A 28,000-nucleotide genomic window follows, 5' to 3' on the forward strand; every position below is an offset into this window, starting at 1 on the left:
AGAGAATCCTGGAATGGACTACTGCAATTGTGTCCATGAATATCTAGGAGAATACAACCCTGGCAGCTCATAGGTCTTGTACTTGTCTTTCTCGTGTTGTTTGTCCTTACAGCTGTCTCATCTACAAATGTAATCTGCTGCGTTCAAATCCCAAAAACAATGGCAGAGTTCACATGGAGGAGAGGGTCCAGAATCCATGCAAAGAGGAATGGTTATGGAATTATCAACTTAATGAAGTCAATATCTTCAGTTTGTTTGATGAATTCTTGGAGATGAGTAAGTGAAGTTGAGGGGAAATGGGGGAGAGGGAGTTGCAAGTAGACAGGGACACAACTCAGTATTCTGTCCTTGGTGCTCCTGTTACACTTGGGCTAGTTAGTTTGTCCAGTCTTAGTTGACCATTCTAAATAACTGAAAATCAAACTATACAGCCATTGTTACCCATGGTTTAGACCTGGGCTGCTCAGCTTTGGCCCACCAGCTGTTTTTGGACTACAGCTCCTATAATACCTAACCACAGTGGCAGTGCCATATGCTTTTAGAACTATTTTTTTCAGTTTTAAGGTCTGATATAACATACCTCACTGAAACACCTGAAGGTTGAGTCTCGGGATGTTGCTTTCTTGTGCCTAGTAGTACTAATATTTGCACTTGTTTAGTGTAGTCGCAGAATTGTGAAAACACTGTGGCAATCACTGCTCTCTTGAAGGCCTCCAGAGATGATAACCCTCTTAACCCCATATAAGACGATGATCTAATCTTATAGCCATGGGGAGCACACCCCACAGCCTAGGGGCAGCTACTGAGAAGGCCTGGTGGTCCCAAGTTGCCACCAGATAAACTTGTGGCACCCAAAGACAGACCTCTCCGGATAATGAATGGTGAGGATCTTGCAAAAGTGGGTTCTCCCTCAGGTAACCTAGGCCGAAGCCGTTCAGTGCTTTAAAGGGAATAACCAGCACTTTATATTTTGCTTGAAAACATACCGGCAGCCAGTGCAGCGCTTTAAGAACAGGCATAATATGGTCTCTCCGGGCTACCCTGGAGACCAACCTGATTGCCACATTTTGGATTAAGTGACGTGTCTGGAGTATGTACAAAGCCATTAACTTGAAAGGAATCAATCTATTGTTTGAAGTTGAAGCATTCCAAATGGGGGCTTTGTGATGACAGCCAATGATACTTGGAGAATGAGTTGGCTTGCATCAGTGTGCTTTGTGGCATCCAGGCTATTGGGCCGCAGTATGTTGAACTTCAATCTGTCCTCTGGCCCGGCACACGTAGTAATAAATAGAACTTTTATCTTTATTTTGCTGCCTCTTTTCAACATACTTTATTTTAAATATTTAGCAATTCAGTACAGCTTCACCACTATTTTTGTGGCTGCCTTCCCCCTTGCTCCACTGCTGGCCTTTATCAACAACATCATTGAAATTCGACTGGATGCTATCAAGATGGTGAAACTGCAGAGGCGCATCGTGCCTAGGAAAGCCAATGATATTGGTAAGATGAGAACCAAGGTGGAAGGTTTTCTCTTCAATCCATTTAGGAAAGGCTACCATTTCATCTTCAGATTATTAGTTCTAATGCTGAACTCTTTTATAAAGTGCTTGTTTATCCAAGGAAGGGACTGAAAAAAAGAGGTTATTCAGGAAAGAATGAATAATGCAGACAAATCTTATGGGCACTGGGCAGGAAGCAACAGTAATTACAGCCCTGGGAATGGCAATTTCTGGTAGCCACCTCTGGCTTGTACTTGGACCCCAGATGTCTAGAGAGTAGAGGACATAAGACATCAGGTACCCTTCCTGGGTCAGTATAGTTTGTGCAGAGCCATGGGAGAGGGCTCAGGGAGGGCAGTATAAACAAGAGTTTACAAGGGTTGAATTGAGCAACCGAGGAAATGGGAGAAAAAGCCAGGGAAGGAAGCCCTGTGAGGGCCTCTGAGCCTTGAATTAGCGACCATAGGCAGGGCCAGTGCCAGATAGGGATGTACACAGAACTGGTTCAGAGGCCCTTTATCGCCCTCCAAACCTGTTTGACAGCAGGGGAGTGCATCTTTAAGGGTGGAGGAGGGTGCACTTACCCTCTCCCACCACATTTCCCCTGCTGGTGCTCCATTTTGGCAAAGCCCCTCGGGGTGGCGGCATACCTCCCTGCTGCCCCATTACCATATCTCCCAGAAGTGACCAGAAGTATCAGGTGCAGGCGCGTGCACATTGTGGGCATGCACGCACATGGCAGGCACGTGCCCCTGCCTGTTGCACACAGGCGCACCTGATACTTCCGGTCACTTCCGGGAGATATGGCAATGGGGCAGCAGGGAGGTATGCTGCCGCCCTGAGGGGGCTTTACCAAAACGGAATGCCGGTGGTGGAAATGTGGTGGGAGGGGTAAGTACACCCTCCTCCACCCTTAAAGATGCAACCTGCCCCCCACCGTCGAACCATCCCCACCCGGTTCCATGCACATCCCTAGTGCAAAGTTGAGGTTTGTCCTGAAGCAGGGATTTGCACTGGTTCCCTGCCCCACCACAATGCCCCCTCTCCTAAATTTACTGGGCAATCGCTCGCCCTCCCACCAGCCAAAGGAAGCATCTTCTACTCCCTGTAATAACAGAGGCATGGGGCACTCCCATTGGCCAATGGCGGGGGCATGCCCAAAGGAACAGAGGTGTGAGTTCTGCTACCACAAAGGGTCATCTAGATAAGCATGAGCCTTTGGACCTGTGCCCAACCTGGCCCACCCATGATACCAGCCCTAACCTTGAGACTGGGATCTAGCCCAATGAACTAACATGGACTGCCTCTGAGCCCTCTTCAGGCACAGAAAGCAAATTAGGGTGTATAGCATAGCTGCTATTATTGGCTAGCAATATGAAGACTGGATTGGCCAGGCTGATATAAATACTAGAAGTCTGGTCCATAAAGCAGCTCATTGCTCTTGTTGCACTTCAGGCTCCTTCTCATCAAGCTCAGATCACTGACCTCAAGGGCATAGGAACATGGGAAGCTGCTGTCTACAGATCATTGATCCATTTCTCTCAGTATTGTCTACTCTGACTGGTAGCAGCTCTTCAGGCAGGATTTTCCTCAGCCCTACCTGGAGATGCTGGGATTAAACCTGGGATGTTCTGCATGCTAAGATGGCTTACCTCTAAGGTACAGCACACAATCTAGATCTGAATTTCTGAGTTCCTGCCTCCAATTCCAGCTTAGTCCTGGCACCCAGTCAGTGTACCCACTAACAGGGATTCCCAGATGTTGTTGACTACAACTCCCAGGATCCCCAGCCAAAGGCCTTTGCAGCTGGGAATGCTGGGAGTTGTAGTGAACAACATCTGGGAATCCCTGTTAGAGGGAACACTGCACCCAGTCCCAATACAGGAATTCAGTTCGAAGGGAGTTGGAAAATGAAGGAGGAACAAATAGATCTAGTTGTACCATTCCCCCATTGCTCTTGAGGTCTCAAAGCACCACCCTCTTCAAGATTACCCTCTCTGCTGAATCCTATATTTTCTTATTTCAGTTAAATACATTGTTAAATTGTGAGAGACTGGGGGTAATAAAGAGTTGAGCCCATGTCCTCTAAGCCAAACGGACCGAGGGAATGTCTGGTTGTTGTTGGGTTTATTTGTGTTTGCTTTTTTTTTTTTTGCTTTGCTTTCTCTTCTTTTTGCAGGTGTTTGGCTGCAAGTCTTGGAGGCAATTGGTATTTTGGCTGTCATTGGCAATGGCATGGTGATTGCCATCACATCTGATTTCATTCCCATGCAGGTGTATAAATACACATACAGCCCATGCCTGCAGGAGAACAACACTGGCATAGAGTGGGTGTTGCATGTCTTTTTCCCCTATATGTTTTATGCAGAAATATCTAATATACTTACAGGCTAAGTTTATTTCACCATTTTGCTGAGTTGTGGCAAAAAATATGGCACTGAACAAGAGGACTCCCCCCGAGAACATCCCAGAATCCAGTGTCTTTTGAGTGCTTAATTATTTAATGGAGTTAGATATACTCCCCCCCTACCCCCACCACCATACAGTGAAATTATAGGAAACTGGGGAGGCTCTTCAAATAAGAACAGGATAAGGCGAGATATTTTCATGATAAACTGAAACGTCTGAAAAAAGTACACTTCCCAACTCTTCCTCTGTGGAGAGGTGTTTCCTCAGACAGGCTACTCTTCCCACTCCCCCCACAGGCATGGCCATGTCAATCCTTGCATCCTTTTGATGTTCAGTTGAAGATCGCTCCAGCCAGTTCTGGTCCTACCTGCTCTGCAAAAATAAGGGTGTTGGGGTTGGTTGGTTTTAGCTTCTTCTCTCTTTCATCTCAACAAACAAAAGGTTCTCTAAACTATTCCCAGATTTTTATAGGGTAGAAAAGAAATACATTTGTTTATTTTATGTAACATATTTGTATACTGCCCAAAACGCAAGTCTCTGGGCGGTTTACAACAAAACAATAAAAATGGTTAAAACATTACAACAATTTAAAATGTTAAAATTATTAAAAACACAATTTTTAATAGATTTCATATTGTCCTTACTAACTTTAATTCGTTAATTGATATTTTGCTTCAGCTTTTCTGCTGCCACAGGTAATTGTCCTGTATCTGATTTTTTGCCACATTTAACTAGCTGATATTTGATTCAGGAGTCCTGCTCCAGTTTATTATTAATTATTAACCCCTGGTAACTGAGCAAAGAGGCACCTTTTAAAGTAGTGATTCCCTTCTATTTAGCAGGGCGGGGTGTCTGTGTCTGTAAGTGCGCGCGTGCAACTGTACCTATCCAGCACAGCATCCCTCCAGTGATTGTTGCTAGTGCCGACCGTGTGTGTATGTGTGTAAGACTGTGAGCCCTTTGGGGACAGGGGACCATCTTTTTTTTCTTTCTATGACAACCTCTTTAAGAACTTTTGTTGAAAAGTGATATATAAATGTTTGTAATAGTATTTGATTAGCACTACAGACTTAATAATTGATTGGGGCATCAGATTTCAGCTGTTTTGCCATGTCTGCAAATCAGGTGGCACTGACAATAGACAAAAGAGTCTGTGGCTAATGAGAGTGCAGGGAACAGAGGAGGAAGAGGAGGCATCAGAGGCAGTCAGTGTTCCCATAGCTGCCTGTCGGGGATGGGCATCCCCATATAGTATTTGACTCCGTGAGGGTCATCCAGATAAGAGAATTCAACAGGGGCATTCATTGGGCTGTCAGGGGGCCTCCCTGGCTCAGCAGATTTCCTCATCGCACCTCAATGCAAGAGCTGCAAATGGCCCAGGATCCGGGCATGACAACACCGGCTCCGAACCAACCGAGGGAGGCCTTTAAAGCACGGAGACATCACCTGAGGATTATGTCAGCCCTACAAGAATCTTGGAAACTAACGAATACCAAATTGTAAACACACCCAAAAGGAATTGACACTTCTTTCCCTTCAAGCCTAGGTTAGGTTAGGAAGTGGTGCCGTTCAGGTTGGGCAAAAGCTGCATGTAATGCTGCAGACTGGCTAGAAGCCACAGATGACGGAGTGGGATGGATGGTGGCTCTTCAGTCCCGAGAAGTGTTCCAACAACTGACTTGGGAAATGATGAGGAAATCTCTTCAAGACTAGACTTTTTGCTCAAAATGCCACACCAGGCAGAGTGGCCGTACCTTATAACAAGAGGAGGCTAAGAGTTTGGTTCCTCTGTCCAAGAAGAGATCTTTTCCTCTAAGAAAGATAAAGGTGGCCAGACCCAGGGCAGTCCTTAGGGCATGGCAAGCAGGGTGACCGCCCTGGGCCCTGCTCTTTTAACCCCCATTAGAATTAACTGGAAGGGGGCCCCACACTGGCTGGTTTGCCCCGAGCCCCGCACCCTGCCAGGGCTCTCTAAGGACAGCTCTGGCCAGATCTCCCTTCTGCTTCAGACCTCTCCCCTGTCATATAGATAAAAAGTGCATTGTCTGACAAAGGGACAAAAGAGTCCTCTTCAGGCCAAGAACTGGTTTTTCTCTCAGGTCACTAGAACAGGAGGGACAGGTTGTTTTTTGTGTTCAGAGAGTTATGTCGCTGCAGCAAGACCATAAGGATATTTCCAAGGACAACACTAAAAGATCCTGTCAGCTTTTCACTCAGGCAAAGCCCTTCCATAGAAACTCTAAGGGTTCCCCCTGGTGGATAGCTCTGTAGCTGCATTGATTCCTGACTGGTAACAAAGAAGTGGCAGATGGGATTGATGAAATAATATCAAGTTGCTTGAGGACTTTGCCTTTCCCATTAAAGTGGCTCCAACAGGAGTGCCCCCCTCTGCCAGCCGAACCTAGGAATGTCCCAGGGCCCTTCAAGTGGTATTTCCTCCATTATCCCTAGAACGTCCAGGAGTGTGGAAGCAATAAGGGGCCAGAGCAGACCCCGAGCGTTGAAGTTCCTGCCTGGCGACCCATGCTCTATCCCCAGTGAGCTTGCTTGTGAGAAAGGGAAAGTCAGCTCAGGCACTTGCCTCGGATTGGGGCAGTTCTGAAGCTCCAGAAAGGGATAGGGCTCTTGACTCATATAAGCCTGCTAGTAGAAGCCTGCCCTCTGAGGGTGCAACTGCTGTCAGCTATAGCTCCTGCTGCCGCCTCACCACACATCCATCCATCCTACTGCCTAGCCCAGGCTCCTTCACCACTCCAGATCCCACATGGACAGTTTTGAGCATGGATGTCAGCACGTTCTATAGTCTTGGTGTCCCACTTGGGAGAATATTCTTCATTTCAGATTAAAATAAATCTTTTAAGTTGAAATACAAAGAAGTCAGCTTCCAATTTTTTTCAGGAAATTGCTGAAATGTGTATTTTTTCTGATGCCAGGATTTGTAACCTGAATAATTTATCCAGGACACTATTGCACTGTTATAATTTCTGTCTGTCTGCAGTTGTTTGACAGGTTACGTCAACTACAGTCTTTCGGTATTCAACGTCCAGGATTTTGAGAATCGCAAGGAAATGGCAGAATTTAATGACCTCATGGGGAATAATATCACACACTGCAGGTACTGGTAGCTGCTGGATGTTGTTCTCATCCTTAGCTTCAGCACAGGAGTCTTGTGGCCAAATCCATTAAGGAGAATAATGATGTAAGATTTGTTCTCTTCAATAGAGTTTTGTGTTGTCAGTACTGAATTAAGATGGTGAGACTGTTTCTTTTCCTAACATTTCTTTGTTTTATTTATATATCCATATAATATAAAATAATAATAAATCCCCAATAAAAAAAAATTGGCACACTTTCCTTCAACAGCTCAGTGAGGGGGAAATCAGCCTAATGAATTATTCTGGAGATGACTTTTTCCATTTGTATTTACTGATCACTCTGCAAATGTGGTTGGGGCCAGGTGATGGATGGCAGCTCCATATTTTTGTAGAAAGTAATCGAAGCCTCGGCTTTAAATGCTGAAACGCATTGACTTCCTTTAAATCAGATTCAATGTTCTTGCTTTGTCCAAAGTCAGATGAAAAAGGCCCCAATCTGGATGGGGAACGTGCGAGCAGTGCATCCTTTCAAAACCAACCTTTTGCAAGCTTTAAAAGAATACCGGAGGCAGGGGAGAGGGAAGGTTGCCAGGAGCCTCCTCTTCTCCTCTCATGCTTCTTGCAAGCTTTGTTAAGAAAAATGTTCCTTGCAAAGATTAGAGCAGTCCTAAAGGGCTGCTCTGATAGTAGTGGCAGGGAGCATCTTGCCACCTTGCTGATTAAGTGCCATCAAGTCGGTGTCACTCTTAGTAACCACCTTGCTAGTGCCCCAGTAATCCACCACCTCAGACAACCGCCTCACTTTGCATCATGAAAGATGCCCCCAGCAGCCAGTTGATCCTCAAATGTCCTTATTTAAGCAGGCTGGGAAGAGTTCCATTTCAAGTTGCATGTTGGAGCGCTGCCCACCCACCAGTCTATTGATGAATAATTCTTCTGGTCTTTGTGGGTGTAAACTGCACACTTGCAAAAAGCAGCACTTTCGAGAAGGAGTAAGCAGTGAAGTGGCCAAATTTGCAGATGATACCAAACTCTTTCGGGTAGTGAAATCCAAAACGGATTGTGAGGAGCTCCAAAAGGATCTCTCCAAACTGGGGGAGTGGGCGACAAAATGGCAAATGCAGTTCAAGGTTGGCAAGTGTAAGGTGATGCACATTGGGACGAAAAACCCCAACTTCAAGTCTACGCTGAGGGGATCTGAGCTGTCGGTGACTGACCAGGAGAGGGATCTTGGGGTCGTGGTGGACAGCTCGTTGAAAGTGTTGACTCAATGTGTGGCAGCTGTGAAAAAGGCCAATTCCATGCTAGGGATCATTAGGAAGGGGATTGAAAATAAAACTGCTAATATTATAATGCCCTTATACGAAACTATGGTGCGAACACACTTGGAGTTCTGCATACAATTCTGGTCACCATATCTAAAAAAGGACATTGTAGCACTGGAAAAGGTGCAGAAGAGGACAACCAAGATGATCAGGGGCCTAGAGCACCTTATGAGGCAAGACTACAACACCTGGGGATATTTAGTTTAGAAAAAGATGACTACAGGGAGACATAATAGAGGTCTATAAAATCATGCATGGTGTGGAGAAAGTGGATAGAGAGAAATTCTTCTCCCTCTCCCATAACACTAGAACCAGGGGTCATCCCATGAAATTGATTGCCGGGAAATCTAGGAACAACAAACGGTACTTTTTCACACAGTGCATAATCAACTTGTGGCATTCTCTGCCACAAGATGTGGTGACAGCCAACAACCTGGATGGCTTTAAGAAGGGTTTAGATAACTTCATGGAGGAGAGGTCTATCATTGGCTACTAATTGGAGGGCTAAAGGCCACCTCCAGCCTCAAAGGCAGGATGCCTCTGAGTACCAGTTGCAGGGGAGTAACAGCAAGAGAGAGGGCATGCCCTCAACTCCTGCCTGTGGCTTCCAGCGGCATCTGGTGGGCTACTGTGTGAAACAGGATGCTGGACTAGATGGGCCTTGGGCCTGATCCAGCAGGACTGTTCTTCTGTTCTTATGAAAGTACTGGAAGGAGAAGGTCAAGGAGAGAGATAGCTTGTCTCTTCTTGGGAAAGGAATCCAAATGTATTCTTAAGGGCTTGTGTGTAGCCTCTTATTAAAAAAAAAAACACCTTACTCTCTGAATTATTAACCTAGAAAAGACAACAGTACTCTTTATACTAGCTGGTCATTGAATTGTATTATTATTTCCCCACCCTCATTTCTGTTGTTTCTGAATGATAATGGAAATTTGGATGGGTCTGTGCATTTGTGTGTTACTATACCCATTCCTGCAGGTACCGGGACTATAGGAACAGTGATGACTACCGCTATTCTGTCCAGTTTTGGCATATTTTTGCATCACGCCTTGCCTTCCTTATCTTATTTGAAGTAAGTGTGTTAGGTGTAAAAAGTAAGGAGGTAGTCTCTGAATGCCAGGACTCTTCTGCTAGAGTCCCAGAAAGCTGTTTGTGTTGAACCAAAATGTGATGGTGAAGAAGGATTTGTTCTTTTAAAGAATATAACTTTATTGATCACTTGTTTAGGCAATATGAAGTAAGATGCTCTCGCTATGATAAGGCTCTCTCAGCAAACTGCATCTTTGATTTTGCTTATTAAAACAACTGATCATTATCAAGGACTTAAGCACCCCCATTCTTCTCTTCTCAGTCACAGTATACTGCATGTCAGTGTTTTTTTGATGTGGTTCCCTCTGTGTCTAAAGTTCAGAGCAATTTCACCCATCCCTCACATCCCCAGAAAAATAGCCTGCCCATTATTGGTGAAAGATGTGCTCAAAAAGTACTTTTGGTGCACCAGCACAACTAAATCTGGTTGGAGACTTGAATATCAATTGCTTTTACTGCTCAGGGATTCTCAACCTTGCGTCCCCAGATGTTATTGTACTTCAAATCCCATAATCCCTGACTGAAACCCACTGGTGCTGGGGATTATGGGAATTGAAGTCCAATAACATCTGGGGACCCAACGTTGAGAATCCCTGGTTTAGCTGATCCTTTTTTGCATACATGGGAAGAAACAAACATCTACTGTTTCTTGTAACAGCAGGCACCCAGACCACCTTCTTTAGGATATCTGTTTGTCTGTTTCATTCATATACCCCTGGGAGTACAGGGCTTTGTACTGTATCAAGCAGAGTGGGATGTTAACTTGGCGAGAGAAGCCGGCATGTCAAAACATTCTCTTGTGTGTGTTGTTAAATCTGTTTGTAACATTTGTATTCTGCCCCTTCCCTGTGGAGCTCAGGATGTTTGTGCAGATAGGGTTTCTACACTGTCTCCCATCCAGGTATTGGTCAGCCCAAACCTCATTAACCTTGGTGATAGGATAGTGCCTTCAGTCTCTTATCCAGGCCCAAGAGAAGTCCCTTGCCAGTTAGCAAAGGGCAACTATACTTGGCCTTGGTTGACCCCCTGCTAACTGAGTCAGGAGGCACCTTTTTAAAATGGTGATTCTCTTCTATTTAGTAGAAGGAGAGCAACTGTCCCTTCTTATGTTGTTGCTGGTGTCTATCTTGTACTTCTTTTTACATTGTGAGCCCTTTTGGAACAGGGAACCATCTTGTTCGTTTGTTTTTTCTATGTAAACTACTTTGAAAACTTCAGTTGAAAAGCAGTATATAGATATTCATAGTAGTGGTCTTTTCCAAGAATAAATAAGAGGCCTGTGTTAATTTACAATGGAAACACCCCCTCAAATGGGGGACAGGGCACAATAATGGATCTATAATGCTCCCTGTCCAGTCCCTTCACAGCCAATAGGAGAATTTAGTTTGACTTACTGTAGTCAAAGCTTGTTTTGGATCCATGTTGCTTAATGGCCATGCAGTGGGGAAATGACTTGCCTAGTGAGCAAGAGGTTGCTGGTTTGAATCCCCGCTGGTACCTATATCAGGCAGCAGTGATATAGGAAGGTGCTGAAAGGCATCATCTCACACTGCGCGGGAGGAGGCAATGGTAAACCCCTCCTGTATTCTACCGAAGAAAACCACAGGGCTCTGTGGGCGCTAGGAGTAAACTCCGACTGGAGGGCACAACTTTACTTTACTTTAAACACTTGCATATCAAAAGAACCATCATGAAGCACTTAAGAGGAGCAGATTGCCTACTGTTAGTCATTGCCTAGGTGGTGATTGCAGCTTGTTTCTTGTGAGGAACAAAATCTTATTCAGATTGCCTCTTTGCAGCATGTGGCCCTGTGCATCAAGCTGATTGCAGCCTGGTATGTACCTGATGTCCCCATGAAAGTTAAGAATTGGCACCTGAGAGAGAAAAACAAGCAATTGGTGGAAAAGCTCAGGTGAGTGGTGGTGTTTTTATCTTTATCATGAACTCCATGAGAGACAAACCAATGAGCTATAAAGCTTTAGCTTGGTGAGCAGGGGGATTCTGGTCTCTGCCTGGCTTATATGTCCTTGAACTGGGCTGAAAAAATATAGCTATTAAGTTGCCCCAATCGATTTCAGCCCCTCAATAAGGTCCATTCCTGCTGTGGCCCTTGGAGGCTCTGGAATGGCTCTTGAGTGGACTGTAGATTTGAGATCCTCCAGCTATCTGCCCTTTTTGAAATAGCTGGCAAAAGATCCAGTCTCTCCTGACTGGTTCTGACCTGCCAGCGGCTCAAGTATATCCTCTGCACAAGCAGATGAGACAGTCTAAAATGGATCCAGATGAACTGGACAAGGCAGAGCCTGTGTTTAACTGCCAATAAGTAGGCAGTTAAAAAATACACTAATCATTTTTGCAAATTTAGTTGTCATGCTCATCACAGTGGTCACAGGAGGGTTTAATAACTGTAAGGACAGAGATCCTCAAACTTGGATGCCTAGATGTTGGACTACAATTCCCATCATCCCTAGCCACAATGCCCTTTGGCTGTTACTGTGGCCAAGTACTGTAATTAGCCCAAATGGGAGTAATTAGGGCAGCGGTGCTTGCACATTAATCCTTGACAGCATCAGGGCTGCCTTATGTGACCTCAGCAGACCTGACGTGTTTCGCAGTATCCATGAGACTCCGTGCACCATGTCAGCTAGGAAATTCTATCTTGAGGCTGCAACTCAAGTACTGTAACTCAGTTCTCTCTTATAGGAATTTAAATAGTCTCATTTCTCTTTCAAAAGCTCCAAGTGGCTGACAAGGGATTCCCACTAGTTTTCCATCCAAGCACCTTGGCATCACAATTGTTTTATAGTATTAAGAGTAAAATGTTGTTGCATGCAACTGAAATCACAAGAGTTGTGTTTATATATTTTAGAGTAATGGACGACTCCACAGATGTATAATGAAATGCTGAGGATGGTGCTAAGATCAAGGAAAGACATTCTAAAGCATGTGTAACAGAATGGTGCCAAAAGCTTTGAAGATGCCAGCTGAGCTCTGCAGGCCTAGCCCGTTCTCTTTCATGTACTGTTCTCGGACTTTGCCTCCTCACTGAAATGGAATTATTCAAATATATCTTTTCACAATAAGACTACTTTGAATACTTCTGTGAGAAGTGAGACTCCATTATAGAGACAGTGCCATATGTCCATGTGTGGGCAGAATTAGGTTTGCACTGTCAATAACCCAATGCTGAAAAGCTAAAAGCATTTTGGTTTTGCTAAAATTTCTATGCTCTTCCACTGTAAGTAGCAGGTAAGATCTTAGAGTTGATGCATGCTACCATTGACAACATATCTCACACTGAACACTCACAAAATGCACTACATGACTCATGAGCAACAGTAAAGCTAAAGTTTGTAGGAGTAGATCAAATTTTCCTTCTTACTTTGCTAATGTTACTGATTGGGATAGAAATATATTCCTTGTGGAATCTGGATTTCTTGAGTATTATCCAAAGACATATGCATTTAGCACACCAAAAGTTATTTTTAGAAGTTCCTTATTGGTAATAATCCCTACAAAACTACTTTGAGAAGTTCCCACGAGTTCATAAAGCAGTTTCGGACATTGGGTGAGAGAGCTACTTAAATGGAAACACACTGAGAAAAACAGTGTACCAGGAGCAATTTCCCTGTTGAGTACTTCTGATGCCAAATCCCCAAACCAAGTTGACTGGGAAAAGTCTTCAAAATAACTAGCGTGTGCTACATGTGTACTGGTGGATCACTCTCCTTGCTTATTTAATAAGATGCCCTTTGATGTGGGGATAAATTTCTTTTGTGTGTCAATTTACAAAATGGGGTCAGTTAACTACCTACCTCACAAAAATGAGAGGCGTATTCAAAACTGAAATCCCATTTTTATTTTAATATGTTAAGGCCTTGTCTGTGGCCCTCTTCAGACACTTAAAATGTGGCCGGGGGTGGGAGAGGCAGAGCTATACTCACAAATAGTGTCCTGAAAACATGCCCTGAAGCCCTGCCCCAGTGCTGGTGTGCTCAGAAGCCTCACTCTTGCACTGCCCATACTTAGTGTTTACTTTTCATGTCTGAAGAGGGCTTATATTCTTTTCTTAACATCTGAAGTGGTGCTGAACCAGTTCGGACCATATACGAACTGGTTCGACATCGAACCAGTGCACGAACCTCTGTTCATGAGCATCCCTAACCCCCATGCCCCACTTCCAATCAAGTGTCTAATAATTTTGAGAAACAAAGCAGAGAAAAGAAACAGCAGCAATAAATGTTGAGGCTTTGAGTTGTCTTTTACATGTAAGTTACAAATACTTGTAACCATTCACCTCTTATCTGGACTGAGCAGAGCAGCTGAATTAATGCTGGAGTTGATTTTTCACTATGTTTTTAACATTCTGACCTTTGAATTCTCCCACTTTTCATTGTTTGCAAGTTTTGCCCCATTTTGTATGTATTAAATTACTTACTTGTACTGAGAATATAAAAGTGCTTCTTTTGCTAAAGGGCACTCCTATGTTGTTGTTTTTTATCCTGAACAGAATCCTGGGTAAGTAATTCAGCACTTGATTTCAGTGGTCATAACTGTACTCTCTGGATCCTGAAGTAATGTAGTTGGGTCTCTTGACCCATAATGTGTGCAAAGATAAAGTTACCTTTTGGTACCTAATACCCTATCTATTAATCAACCTATGTCCCATTTTTTGCTTTGACAGATTTTTAATCCCATTGCAAGTCAGATTTGGGCAGTAATCTCAACTACAATCTCTTAAACCCAATGGGACTTGATTCTAGCTAGATGTGCTTAAGAATCTATGTAGTAATGCCTCCGTCATGAAAACATTTTGCTCAGGGAAGCTCTTTGAACATTAGTGGAGTCTTACAGCAGTATGAAGATCAGAGTTTTGGCTTGCTGGATTACTTGAGCAGGAATCCTTACCTATTGAATTAGGAGCCTTAATTCCATTTTCAATTCCTCAGGTTTTCTGATCTTGTGTTTCTCATCTTGTTTGAAGTTGTACTTTTAAAGGAAACTGACAATTATCCTGAACTCCTGTGCAATAAATGTAATTTTTATTAATTTTTTTGTACAATAAACTTTTTAAAAATAAAACATGTAGGATGGAAACCAAATGGATTAACTTTATTTTGGTTTGGCAGCCATTCTGTTTTTTGGGAGAGACCCCAGCCTTCATTATTATACCACAGTTCTGCAGTGCCTGTAGGCAGAAGTGCTCGGGATGGGCTACTCTTTTTTTTCCTCTCTCACCTTCCTCCCAGCTACTTGGCACAATTTCTCTAAGAGGATGCAGGTATGAGCTAGACAGGCCTGCTCAACTTAGACCCCCCAGCTGTTTTTTAATTACAACTCCCATAATCCTGAGCCACAGTGACCAACAACCAGGGATTATGGGAATTGTAGGCCAACATCTGCAGGAAGGCTGAAGATGAGCAGCCCTGAGCTAGTGAGGTTGCACATTGTGATCCTATTTTACTCTTCATTTCTTTCTCTTCCCTGCCCCTATTTTTCTTCTAGTATTGTTACTAGTGGGGCCATTATTTTGGAAACTCCAATTTCACAAAATACCTCCTGAATTGCTTAAAATTTTATTATAAATGTGGAAAATGCATGTGTTAAGGTACATTGAGATATATATATATATATATATATATATATATATATATATATATATAAAATCCAGCATCTTCAAATGTACTTAAGACAAAACTCAGGGTTTCCCCCCCTGAACAAAACTTAAATATTAACAATTGACCATATGTGTTCTCTCTAATATATAATAATAAATAATAAAACCTAACTACTCTGATTCTGTATAGATAAAAGAATACTCCTTTTCTTCTGGTTTATTTCCTTCCTTATCACATTTGTTTAAAAGCAGAGAGCTTACACAGTAACATTACATGACACATTTTATACTCCATAGATGTTCTTCTCTCCTTTTTGTAAGCAATGTTATAAACAAATGTAGAAAATTTGCCAGTTGCTGCTAGAATTGCTGTGGCTTGCGTTCACATTAATATTTGAAATTCAGAGAATTTTCCAGTTTTTCCCCTAGAATTTCAGATTTTTGAATGAAACCTTTTGAATCAAGTGTAACTGCATTTGCTTGTGAAATGTTTAATGTGATATTCATCTTGTTGGCACTTGTTCATATGTGAAGCCTGCAGAAATCTAATCACATAGGTTTTTATGTTGCTATAAAATATCATTATAAAGAACAATATATTAATAACCAAATACTACTGCATGACTACTGGCAAACATAATGATAGTTGTTTTCAAACTATCTTCTAGAGAATCCATAGGATTTGGGGGTGGTTTTCTCACTGAAAACAGCTTGTGCATCTCTACGAACATTATACCTAGCATTTATTAAACATTTTAGAGCAGTGTGTACAACATAAGGCCTAAGGGCCATCCAGCCCATGGGGACGACTTTGCTGGCCCTCAGGTAGGGATATCCTGCAGCAACAGGAGGAGCCATGGAGAGCTCTTCTTCTGTCCCACTGATGAGTAGCAGCGGCTTGATGCAGTTGGAGGCTTGAGCCCAGATGCCTCCCACCTGCCTTGCTGGCTGGAGCCCACTGACACCATCCCTCATCCCTTTTTCTCCTTGCTTTATCCCCCAGCTCCAACCATCTGTTGCCCCCTCATTTAAAAAAAACACACCGATTTAAATGTTTAAAAATGTGCTGAAAATGACCTTGGCCCCTGCACACCAAGTCATAGTTGGTTCCGGCATATGCACCCCTGGTTTAGAGTACTGTTAATTGTGGTCCTCCTCCACAATGCACACTGGCGACTGTTGGGTGTGCTTTAGGATATACAGTTTACAATAGGCAATGGTGTTGGCCCCCTACACTACTCCATATGAACTGAAGGCCCAGCATAAAACATGTCCCAGAATCTTCTGCAACATGGCAGACATGCAGAGGTTCCTTTACAGATTTGGACAGTGTGCCCTAAAAGAAAGTTTGAAAGGTACTGTGATATCAGCACGATCGAATGCAAAATACTAGTGCATACCAACTATCAAATACGGAAATGAAAAATAATTGGCAAGTACAGATATTCAGTACTTGAAAAAAGTAGTCAGAATATCTAACATTTGCATTTGCAAGGGAGAATTTGAGGATAATTTGGGAAAGAGGTGGTATGTATTTTCTAGTTGTAGCAAAAAATTTTAAAACTCAGTATCTGAATGGCTGAATGAAAGCTCTCACCCTGTAATTTCACCGAGCTTGTGAAAATCACCTGGCCTGTACTTAGATAAAAGAGAGTTGATGATGCACCTAACCTTGTACATGCTGAGAACATCTTTTCTGGATCACTTTGATATTGTCAGACCTAAAGTCTAATATTCTCCTATTACTATGGAGCCTGCTGCCTGCAGTCTGGAAGAATTATTTTACAGTTACAGTTCTGGCAAGCTATTGCAAAGGTCTGTGTTAATGTTTCAGCTCTGGTGGCAAGATGGACCAAATGCATTTATTGACAATGTTAGCTACCTAAGAGTTTTGGAACTTGTTATTGTAATGCTGAAACATTTTCATACTGGCTTTGAGAGGGAGAGGGAACATGCATATGCTCTGAATAACTTGCAGTAACAACATCTGGGGATGAGTGTAAGCACTGTGCTTACTAGCACTGTAAGCTCCCAAAAGAGATTCAGCAATGCTCCCCTTTGTTAAAACTTTTTAAACAAATGCAAGGCCATTTATTCCTACAAGCATGATATCTGAATCGGCTGGTGAATTGCTGGATATTCCTGGGGTTGTTTTTGTTTGTTTGTTTGTTTGTTTGTTTTTTTGATGTATAGGAACTTAGGGAGCTGCCTTCTATAGAGCCAGACCATTAATCCAGCTAGCTCAATATTGTCTATACAAACTGGCAGTGGCTTCTCTGTAATTAAGGCAACTCAAAATGACATTGTGAATTGCCTTAATTACAAAAAAGGCAGGGTACAAATATGCTTTAAAAAATCTAAAATGTTGGAAATACGATTCCTCAATTCTACTGCCAGGAATAAAGTTTCTAGGTCATTATATACAGTTCTAATACTTAAACTAGAAAAGGGGTTATATTTGTACCCACCTTTTGAGGAGCTGAGGTGCTTATGGATAATAACATAATCTGTCACTGAAGTGTACACTTTTCTATCCTATTACATGTCAATGTTCAGCTTTCACACCACTTGCTTTCCATTTTGAATTAAAGCTTTTATACTGAGGGGATGAGACCCTGCCATCAAGTAGTGCTGAGTTTTAATATTCAGAGTTTGTAATTCAGTCTCTGTGGAATGAATGGAGCGGAGGTTCCTTCTAATCCTGTCTGAGTTAGTATGGCAGCTCCTATTAAAAGACCCATCCTCATGCAGGCAGAATTTTCTTGAAGCACGTTCAGCAGAAGGAACATCCTCGCACCTGCATCTGAATTGCCATGGAGAGACACTTGCTACTGTGTCCCTCTTTATGCTCTTTATGGTGCTGGCAGCTTTAGATGATAAAAAGGGGTTTATTTGGGAAGACAGAGCTTTTAGTGTTGCAGTAAATTCTCCTCATACACAGGATTAGTTTGATGAGCTCATTATTGTAAGTAATTGTAAGTATTGTAAGTTACAGCCATTTATTTATGCTCAGGAGTGTAGAAGCAGGAAAGTGAAATTACACACATCATTAATACTGATTCAAAAGCTTGTCTAATGTCTGCCATTGCTGCCTTTTCTACATTTATTCTACTCAGCAGCTGACATCCTCATGTTGTGGAGAGCTCAGGGTAGGGGGAACAATTTTCATTAATCTCTGCTTCCCCCAGAAGTGCCCTGCATCCTCTGAAAATATATCCCTCAAGATCACACACATTTTCAGAGAGCACAGGGCCCTGTTGGGGGAAGCAGAGATCATCAAAAGTACACAAATATACTCCTGCGCACTCCACAGCTCTGCAAAACTTCTACAGCATAGGCACGCTGCTGTGCCTTAGGATGCCAGCCAGTATTTACTAGGGATGTGCACGATCCGGTTTGGAGCTCCTTTTCTAGACTGGTTCAGCGGTGGGGGGTTGCTTTTAAAGAGAGTACTCTTACTCCCCCTTCCTCCTGCTGCGTTCCCCACCTCCCCAGGCACTGGCCACTTCCAGTCTGATGCTGACTGGGGCAGCAAGAGGGTACACTGCCGTTTTATCACAGCGCTGGTGGGAGAAACGGGGGGGGGGGGTGGTTTGAAGAGAACTCTCCCTGCTCCTTAAAGGTAATGCACCCATCCTGCTGCTGCCGTGGCTGTCTGCCAGTTTGTGCATATCCTTAGTATTTTCCCACTCTCACAGCAGCTAGGGCTGTAGGGAGCAATCATAATTTAGCAGCCACAATCAGCTGGTTATCCCATGTAATTAATGATTAATTATATTTAGGGACATGCTCTTCAGATGGTCAACATTTCCATAACATTTATGCATGTCAGAATATTGAACAATAATAATCTTCAAAACATATTTGTAGTGCTAGAGAAGTATTGTTTCATATTTCCCGATTCCTTGAGCAGGGAGTTCCAGGATTAGTTTTATTTGAAGGAAAATGTACTTGTATTTCAAAGTACATATTTTTAGTTACAAATATACAAGAGCTAGCAGGCAGGCAATACTAGCCTGCAGCAGCCAGCAGCAGCCATTGAAGCTCCAGACACCTAAGCCCACAACATTTTTGTCTCCAAATGTAAGCCTGTATGAACGGGTGGGGCTGCCTGCTTTCTTTCTTGCAGGGCTTCTGGATTTTTGCAGCCACATGACAAGCAGAAGCCCTACAGGGGAAGCTTCCCCACTGTGCGTTTTCTACCATAGTGAACGGGAAAGCTGCTTCTGCTCAATTTTTTGCTTTTTACACAGCAGAAAGACACAGAAGCCCTGGCAGAAAGAATAGGCAGCCCTGTTTCCAACTCTTGTCAGACTATAATTTTTATCCTGGCAGAAGGGTGCGGCACATTACAAGGATATGGACTAACAGCCATTGCCCATCAGGTACCTATTGCTCTTCATAAAGTGTGAGGCTATACAAAAACCCAGAAGAGGTCCTTTGCAGCTGTACTATTGTCTATTAGTACCCTCATAAAAACAGAATACCAAGAGCTGGTTTAGTGAACAATTTAGGAAAGTTCTGCTTTTGAGAATAATATCTGCCATGAACTCACCAGGAACATTTCCAGACAGCAGGCTTTACTGTGGGTTCAAATTTGCCCAAAAACCCTGATGCAAAAAGTGGATTTTTAAACCCCAGACATAAAGCAGGCTACACTCTTAACGGGCAATGAAAAACCCGAATTGTGTGTGAAGTGCTCCCCAGTAGCTCACAGGGACTTCAGGGTAAATCTAGGTGACATATGAACACACACCCTCCACTTTGGGGGAGAAGCAAGCTAAAAGCCTCATCTAGAAATGCTCCAGCTGCCTTAGTTCAAGTAAGCATTCTATCTTCCCCATATTTGGATAGTAATACAGACCTATCTTGCAGGGCTGCCACAGGGATTACAATAAGATAATTGTGTGCTTTGGATATTCAAAAGCACTATTTAAAATGCTTATTATGTTATTGGAGCACAGATTCAAGAAGCAGGCAACAGTAAAGGAAAGTGAACTAGTCTGCCAAAATAGACTTTGACCAGAGAGAGAGACTCAATCAATCAATCATCTTTATTACAGTCATAAACCAACATAAGAGAGTGATGTGTGTGTGAGAGAGAGAGATAATATGGATATACTCCAGCAATAGTTCTTGCTTGATCTATATGTTGTTGAACAGGGATTTCTCTGCACAGGGAGCATCCATTTTTAAATGAATCTGAGAGCTATGTAGATAGATACCCTGAACCTCTTCTAAGGCAAAGCAAGGTAGGTGACTATGTTTAATATATAAACCCAATCCTCCTAGCCAAATGGGTCACACTATGTTGGTATCTGCAAGGAGAAATGGTAAAAGGATAGCCCTACCTGCCAATTTCCCAGACATTTCTTGTAGGAGAAAAAGGAGTTATATTCAGTCAAAAAATGTCATAGAAGGAAACGTTTGGCCATTCTATAAAACCATGAAAATACAAAAAGTATCTGATTTTGTCCTATACTACTTCTGTTGACTATTGAACCTAGAAGCTGAGAATAACAGCATTTGGGGGTTCACACATTTGTTTGTTTTACAATTTCCATCAGTACCTAGTTCATCAGTTTAATGATGAAATAAAATCAACAAAATAATACATTTTATCAAAAGGCATGGTATAAATATTTAAAATACATAATATTGGTCTGCTACACAAATCCCTTGATAGACATTCTGTCTGCTGCCTTGGGATTTCATCATCATTCCTATCACTTTTCAGTTACAAATGGGTTTGGGCCGAGAGGGAATTACTAAAATGTGAATATTTCAGGGGTTCTTTTCCAAAATATTGTTCTTCTGTGTCTCCCACTCCCGCCCACCACCCGCCTTCCCCGGAATAATTAGTTATAAATGATTCATTCCAGTCTGTTCCATTTAGGACAGGAACTAGCTAGAAAGGGGTTAATAAAAGTTAATAAAAATAATAAAAGAGCCAGTGTGGTGTAGTGGTTAGAGTGCTGGACTAGGACCGGGGAGACCCGAGTTCAAATCCACATTCAGCCATGAAACTAGCTGGGTGACTCTGGGTCAGTCACTTCTCTCTCAGCCTAACCTACTTCACAGGGTTGTTGTGAAAGAGAAACTCAAGTATGTCGTACACCGCTCTGGGCTCCTTAGAGGAAGAGTGGGATATAAATGTAATAATAATAATAATATTGGAAGGGGCTCAGGCCTGAACTTGTTCTCAAGTATCCCTACCACACCCTACTTTATTTATTTAATAATTTATTTATTTAATAAAATAATAAAATATAACAACAACAACAACAACAACAACAACACCAGGGGATAGCAGAATAGAAGAAAAAGAAATAGAAAAAATCACTAAATACAAAGATCTACAAATTGAAATTGAAAGGCTGTGGCAGAAAAAGACCAAAATAATCCCAGTGGTCATTGGCGCCCTGGGTGCAGTTCCAAAAGACCTTGAAGAGCACCTCAACACCATAGGGGCCACAGAAATCACCACCAGCCAATTACAAAAAGCAGCTTTACTGGGAACAGCCTATATTCTGCAGCAATATCTATAATAGCAGCAACAACATTGATAATAAAATTCAGCCATCCCAAGTCCTTGGGAAGGACTCGGTGTCTGGATAAAACAAACCAGTCAATAACACCTGTCTGTGTAAATAAATAAATAATGATTTTATTACAGTTTTATTTAGAAGAGGCCCCGAGTGGTATTCCGTTCCGCGGTTTACACCATGCCCTCTTTTCAAGCCTTCTTTAGTCCTTAAGGAAAGAAGCAGCACGCTGCCGACCTAGATTTTCTTTTACTTTGCCCGCTTGAGTTGCCAGAAGTAAACACCATGAAACCTCACCTCATTCAGGTGTACGTAATCTATGAGAATTATGCTGGGAGATGTAGTCTCCCCGCACCCCACAAAACAAGGAATCTCGAGAGTGGTAGAGTCGCTGCACTACATTACCCAGAATACTCCACGCATAAAGGTGTGGGTAGTACCCGCCTTTTGGTCTACCTGTATGCAGGGTAGGGGTTGCCATGGCAACCGTGCTGAAGGTTATGAGTCCGCCCTGTTTCCTCAACAACTTAAAATGTTTTTTTCGGGTAAGAGAGGCTACCTTTGGGCAACAGAGATATGACTTATTGAAAATAGGTTGGTGTTCCTTCCCCTTGGTTATGTGCTTTGGTGTTTCTGTGGCCCAATAAGTTAGACACCACCACTTTAATTTTCGTAAAAAGTAAGGTAGGCAAAAGCGGCACCAGCCGCCATCGAGAAACGTTGCTTGCCTCCCATTTCTGCTTCAAAAACCCCATATGTGGGACATGGCTCACCTATCCATAAATGCACTTTGCCCCTTCTGCCCCGCCCCCCCCCCGGCCACTGATAGTAGGGATGTTTCCCGCAATATTGTTGAGGCAATGACGATTTAAAACAACAACAACAATTTCCCCCCCAGAAGAGACCTTAACTAAAAGTCCTACAGCCTGATCCTATACATAAGTTCTTGGAAGTTGGTCCCACTCTATTAAATGGGATGTTCCAGCTTAAACAATGGATTGAAGCATTTACCTGCCAGCAGATGAAATGAAGGTGGGGGAGACACCTCAGTCCTAAACTCACATGGGAACAAGACTAATTAATTTCAGGGATTACTTCCTGGTCAGTGTGTGTTTAAGATCAAAACCTTAATTAGTTTTTTTAGATTTATTATTAGATTAGATTTAATTTCTTATTAGATTTTTATTGGATTTAGTTCTTTCATTTTTGTTCTAACTCGAAGCAAATATATGATGCATGTAACCCTGCGTTTGGAGGAAGGGCAAGAAAGAAATTAAGGCCGCAGTCCCAAGCATGCTTTCTAGAGGGAACTTCTCATTACTTTTGAATAGACATGTTTAGGATTTTGTTGCATAAATCCTTGATTCCTTATTGAAATGGGATTTAAAAGTGTTTAATGTTGGCTACATTTGTGCTCTGTTTTGACATTACCCATTGTTTGTAAACTATGCTACTGCTTCTGAGGTCTACAGATGCCTGAAAGAGAATGTGATCATTAGGAAGTATATTTGGTATCTATCATGTTATGTATGAAGCTGCTCTTTTAAAACATGGGCATTAATTTGTTAAGTACAAAGTGAATAATTGGAAGGAAGTGGAAATGCTTGGAAGATTATTGATTACTGGGGAAGCTGCAGGACTTAAACTCTGTAGTCTCGTTTCTAAGGTAACGGGTTTATCTCATAGTTTGTGCTGAATGAATGATTCCAAGAATAAGGGAGAATCTGTTGTAAGATTTTACCTTGATATATTCAGTGTTCTAGACTGTCCAGGCAAATTGAAGTTGTATTTGTTAAGAACATGAGCTAAACTTGTAGCGGGTAAATAAGTTCTGTGTATCTGACATATCCTGAAATTTACCCTACTGAGTGGCTTGCTACAGCCCATAGACTTATAGTAGTTAGATGCTGTACTGACAGATATTACAAGGTTATGGTTTTTGAAGAAGTGAATTTTATAAAGTCAATGTGCATAGGTTACAAAGCATTTGGACCATAAATATATTTTCTCAGAATGTATTTTTAATCCTACTGCGCAGCGTTGGCAGGGTTGTAGTTGAAAAACCATACATAGAAAATCAGACTGAACTAAAGTATATCCTCCAGCCCATTAAAAATTTGATCCTGGCCACGAGAAGCCAGCAACAGATGGCAAGTCTTACCACCTGGCTTGTTTTGAGTTCCATCACAGTTCCATCCAAGTGCAGAAATTGTTATTGCAAGTAGAATTCTGTATCATGAGAATATCAACTTTTTTTTAAAGGCATCTTTGTAACTATTAATGTTCAAAAAAACCCTTGACATAATCTGGACAATAATGCATGGTGAAATCACAGACATCAGAGAAGAGGCTAAACAAGATTTCCAGTTGCCAAGAAAATGCAGATCAGTACCCTGTTGAACAGAAGCAAAATATATGATGGAAAATAAGCAAATAAGATTAATTTAACTTGCATAATGCATAGGCTGCAGAACTCAATTTCCATTGAGTGATGAATCTAGCTTACCTTGGTACAGAATTTAGGAGACTGCTTCCCCCCCCCTTTTGTTAAATAGAAAGCCTTGAATACCTTCTTTGCAAAAATATTAATGTCTCATGGCACTATGAAGACTAAGAAGTGTATTGGTGCAGAAGCCCCAAACTAGCTCTCCTATAATGGGTAGGCAACCTAGGCTGTCCAGCTGTTGCTGAACTACAACTCTCATCATTCCCAGCTGCAATAAATTTCAGCTGGGAATGATAGGAGTTGTAGTTCATCAATAACTGGACAGCCAAAATTGCCTACGCCTGCTCTGGAACATATCCCTGTGCCAACTCTGTCCCCATATCTACTCTTCCAACACACTAGAGCCCTTTGGTGCAGCTGAGACATTGCTGTTCCAACATTAGTTGGAAATGGAATTAAAACGGAGGTTCCACATAACAGACACTGTATACAGTGGGTATAGGAAATAATCACCCCCTTTGATAGACCTTAAATTCCGGTTCCCTTACATCCTGAAATGAAAACACAAAGAAAATTCCCTTCACCAGCTGTACTTATCCAATGCAACCTATAACATCCAACTGAAAAACATCACAATTACAGTCCAGAAAAAGTGTCAGGAATAAAAAACAAGAATTACTGAGATTGAAAAAGGATCACCCCCCAATGTCAATATTTTGTTGAACCACCTTTTGCTTTAATAACAGCCTTGAGTCTGTTGGGATACTTCTCTATCAACCTTGCACATCTAGACAGAGCAATATTTGCCCACTCCTCCATACAGAACTGTTCAAGTTCGGTCACATTGGATGGTAGGTGTTGGTGGACTGCTATCCTCCCTGGATCCGATCGGCCCTCCAAACTGGATGGAAGAGCAAGGAGGAAACTGTAAGAGAGGTTACCAAGAGGCCAATGGACACTCTGAAGGAGTTAAAGGACTTCATGGCAAAGAGTGGTTGTTCTGTGCATGTGACAACAATTTCACGAGCGCTCCACAGATGTGGCTTGTTCGGGAGGGTCTCAAGGAGAAAGCCACTTCTCAAGAAAGGCCACATTAAAGCTCGTTTGAGCTTTGCCAGAAGGCACCTTGAAGATTCTGATGCCAAATGGAAAAAGGTCTTATGGTCAGATGAGACCAAGATTGAACTATTTGGCCTCAACACCAAACAGTACACCTGGCGTAAATCCAACGCAGCTCACCATCCACAACACACCATACCTACAGTGAAGCATGGAGGTGGCAGCATCCTGTTGTGGGGGTGTTTCTCTGCCTCAGGGACTGGGGCTCTCGTTAGGGTAGAAGGAAAAATGGATGGGGCAAAATACCATCAGATTCTGGAAGAAAACCTGCTACCCTCTGCCAGACAGTTGAGGATGGGCAGAAGATTCACCTTTCAACATGACAACGATCCGAAGCACACAGCAAAATTGACCACACAGTGGCTGAAGGAGAAAAAAGTGAACGTCCTCATGTGGCCCAGTCAGAGCCCAGACCTAAATCCCATAGAAAATCTGTGGAGAGATTTGAAGATAGCAGTCCACCAACACCTACCATCCAATGTGACCGAACTTGAACAGTTCTGTATGGAGGAGTGGGCAAATATTGCTCCGTCTAGATGTGCAAGGTTGATAGAGAAGTATCCCAACAGACTCAAGGCTGTTATTAAAGCAAAAGGTGGTTCAACAAAATATTGACATTGGGGGGTGATCCTTTTTCAATCTCAGTAATTCTTGATTTTTATTTCTGACACTTTTTCTGGACTGTAATTGTGATGTTTTTCAGTTGGATGTTATAGGTTGCATTGGATAAGTACAGCTGGTGAAGGGAATTTTCTTTGTGTTTTCATTTCAGGATGTAAGGGAACCGGAATTTAAGGTCTATCAAAGGGGGTGATTCTTTCCTATACCCACTGTAGCATCTTATGATCCAGAAATGTCCTTGCTCATGGCTAAGAGCCTTCCATAATGTCTACCCACAAGTAAGTTTCATTCAGCAATGGGCCTATTTAATATTAATTGAAAATTTCTTGCTTGCAGATTTGCCGAATCTGTCCAGAGCAGTCGGGCACTTAGCTGCCCCTTTTTGTTCCTTGGAGGTGCAGCTAGATAATTTTGGAGCCTTGACCTAGTGGGTCACTGGGGAGCCCCTTGCAAAATAAGCATCCTCTATTCATACACATACACACTCATATACACTAGCCCCATCGTGTCACACAGCTTCCCATTGGTGCAGGCAGGCAGGCAGGAACAGGAAGGCAGGCACAGCCTGAGGCAGCACCGCCCAAAGCACTCTACCTCAGCCAGTTCCTCCCATCCAGAGTACAGCATAAGTATCCACACACTTTCTTGATCATTCATCACAAACCCACAGGCCTGGGCCAGAGTTCATTTGTAAAAAGAAAAAAAAGAAAAAGCCACAACCACCAATGGATTCTTGACCATTCACAAACCAACTGGGATGTAACATGTGTCCCTTGTTACACAGTTCAAACACACACCCGGATCACAAACCAGCTTGGATATTTGTAACCATTTGTAAGAAAGAAGGTTTCTTACAAATTTCTTAAGAAGGTCTTACATTTCTTAAGATCTTTCTTAAGAAGGTCTTTCTTAAAAAGGTCTTACCACAACACATGCCCCTTGCTTCACAATTCTCACTCAGACCTGGATTGCAAACAAACTTGAGCATAGTGCATTTTTTTTAACCAAATGTTTATTTGAATGTTTACAGTTCCACTTTTACTAGGTATGAAGTACTCTATAGAGAGAGATAACTTTCTGGAAGCTTTAGTGCTGTAGGGAATTTTTTTTTTTTAATTAATAAAAATATTAAAGAGATTGACCAATGCACTTCAAATTAAATACACAGAGCTCTCCCTCCCTGCTCCACATCTGTGCTCAATATCGAAGTCCTATGCCAAGCCAGTCCAGGAGATCTAAACAGTGGGGCAAAAAGGGGGCAGATTTTTTGTGAAAAGGTTTTTTCTTTTTTGTGAATGCAAAGGGCAGATTTCTCCACGTGGGGGTAGAATGATAGTCCAAGGGGAGGCTTCAGTTCCAGACGCTTTTGTAATTTCTTGCCATGAAACAAACCACATAGGACTTTTTAATGTTTTTAGAAAAAATCCAAGAAATTATTAAGAAGTGTCAGATTGACCAATCCACTTCAAATTAAATATATAGAGCCCTCTCACCCTGCCCTACATCTGTGCATTATATGAAAGCCCTATAGCAAGCCATTCCATAAATATACAAGAGGAGGCAAATAACCACAGAAGGGCAATCCCTTATCTTCCATTGCTGGCTTGGAGGAGGAGGCAGGCACAGGCTCAGCACACCAGTAGGGAGCGGCAGAACAGGGCACAATGTTCTGGTGGGCAACCAGTGCTGCCACTCTGCCTCCTTTCTTCACTGCTGCCTGCAGGCAGCCTGCCAACTTGCACTGGATAGCTTCAAGGAGGCCAGCAGAGAGTCCTCTGGAAGCCCTGCTCACCCGCCAAACAGCTGGAATTTGGGGGGTGGGGAGCTGTAGTCGGCAGCCTGCTCCAGCACGCATGGAGCCTTCCAATGGCAGGCAAGCTTACCAGTCATAGTCAGCCCCATGCTGCCAGTGTGCGGGGCACAGCGGAGGGATCACAGAGTCCGTGCCAGCTGTAGGGCAGGGAGGCAGGTGTACTGGGGCTCTGCGGGAAAGAGCAGGCAACGGACCTGCACCCCAAGGTCCAGGCCTAATGGCGCCTCTTTTGTTCCTTATAGCTAGGAGGTTTTCCTAATTTATTTTTCTCTTCCCTCTATAGTGAAATAGCACTATAATGGAAAGGAAAGAGGGAAAGACTACTGGAAAGAAATCAGCAATTTCTGGCACTTTGCACAGTTAAATGATGTGTAAATGATTAACGATTAGGGAGCTAGGAATATGAAAAAGCTAGTCAA

At 42.6% G+C, this 28,000-nt stretch overlaps 2 protein-coding genes across 13 annotated transcripts in view; both read left to right on the forward strand.

Moving 5' to 3' along the window:
- The window catches only part of ANO9 (anoctamin 9), a 68,802-nt gene extending 53,847 nt beyond the window's left edge, over positions 1 to 14,955 (forward strand). For 3 of the 4 annotated variants that reach the window (XM_053286647.1, XM_053286649.1, XM_053286648.1), the window contains 7 exons: positions 113 to 276; positions 1,351 to 1,503; positions 3,682 to 3,829; positions 6,910 to 7,026; positions 9,310 to 9,403; positions 11,220 to 11,332; positions 12,290 to 14,955. In XM_053286647.1, coding sequence (XP_053142622.1) covers positions 113 to 276; positions 1,351 to 1,503; positions 3,682 to 3,829; positions 6,910 to 7,026; positions 9,310 to 9,403; positions 11,220 to 11,332; positions 12,290 to 12,317 — 817 coding nt within the window. In that variant the 3' untranslated portion in view covers positions 12,318 to 14,955. Of the gene's footprint in view, positions 1 to 112; positions 277 to 1,350; positions 1,504 to 3,681; positions 3,830 to 6,909; positions 7,111 to 9,309; positions 9,404 to 11,219; positions 11,333 to 12,289 lie in introns of those variants that run through there. The other variant, XR_008314039.1, reaches the window with a different exon arrangement.
- Positions 14,956 to 21,998: 7,043 nt separating this feature from the next.
- SIGIRR (single Ig and TIR domain containing) overlaps positions 21,999 to 28,000 on the forward strand; it is a 53,930-nt gene continuing 47,928 nt past the window's right edge. For 4 of the 9 annotated variants that reach the window (XM_053285909.1, XM_053285915.1, XM_053285914.1 and 1 more), the window contains exon 1: positions 21,999 to 22,127. Coding sequence is in view for 1 of the 9 variants with exons in the window: in XM_053285917.1 (XP_053141892.1) it covers positions 22,043 to 22,127 (85 nt within the window). In the remaining 8 variants the exon portion in view is untranslated. Of the gene's footprint in view, positions 22,177 to 22,432; positions 22,684 to 23,207; positions 23,249 to 25,919; positions 26,047 to 28,000 lie in introns of those variants that run through there. The other 5 variants (XM_053285917.1, XM_053285910.1, XM_053285912.1 and 2 more) reach the window with 5 other exon arrangements.

This window comes from Hemicordylus capensis, chromosome 1 (genome assembly GCF_027244095.1).
Source record: "Hemicordylus capensis ecotype Gifberg chromosome 1, rHemCap1.1.pri, whole genome shotgun sequence".
In the NCBI taxonomy this organism is placed as follows: domain Eukaryota; kingdom Metazoa; phylum Chordata; class Lepidosauria; order Squamata; family Cordylidae; genus Hemicordylus; species Hemicordylus capensis.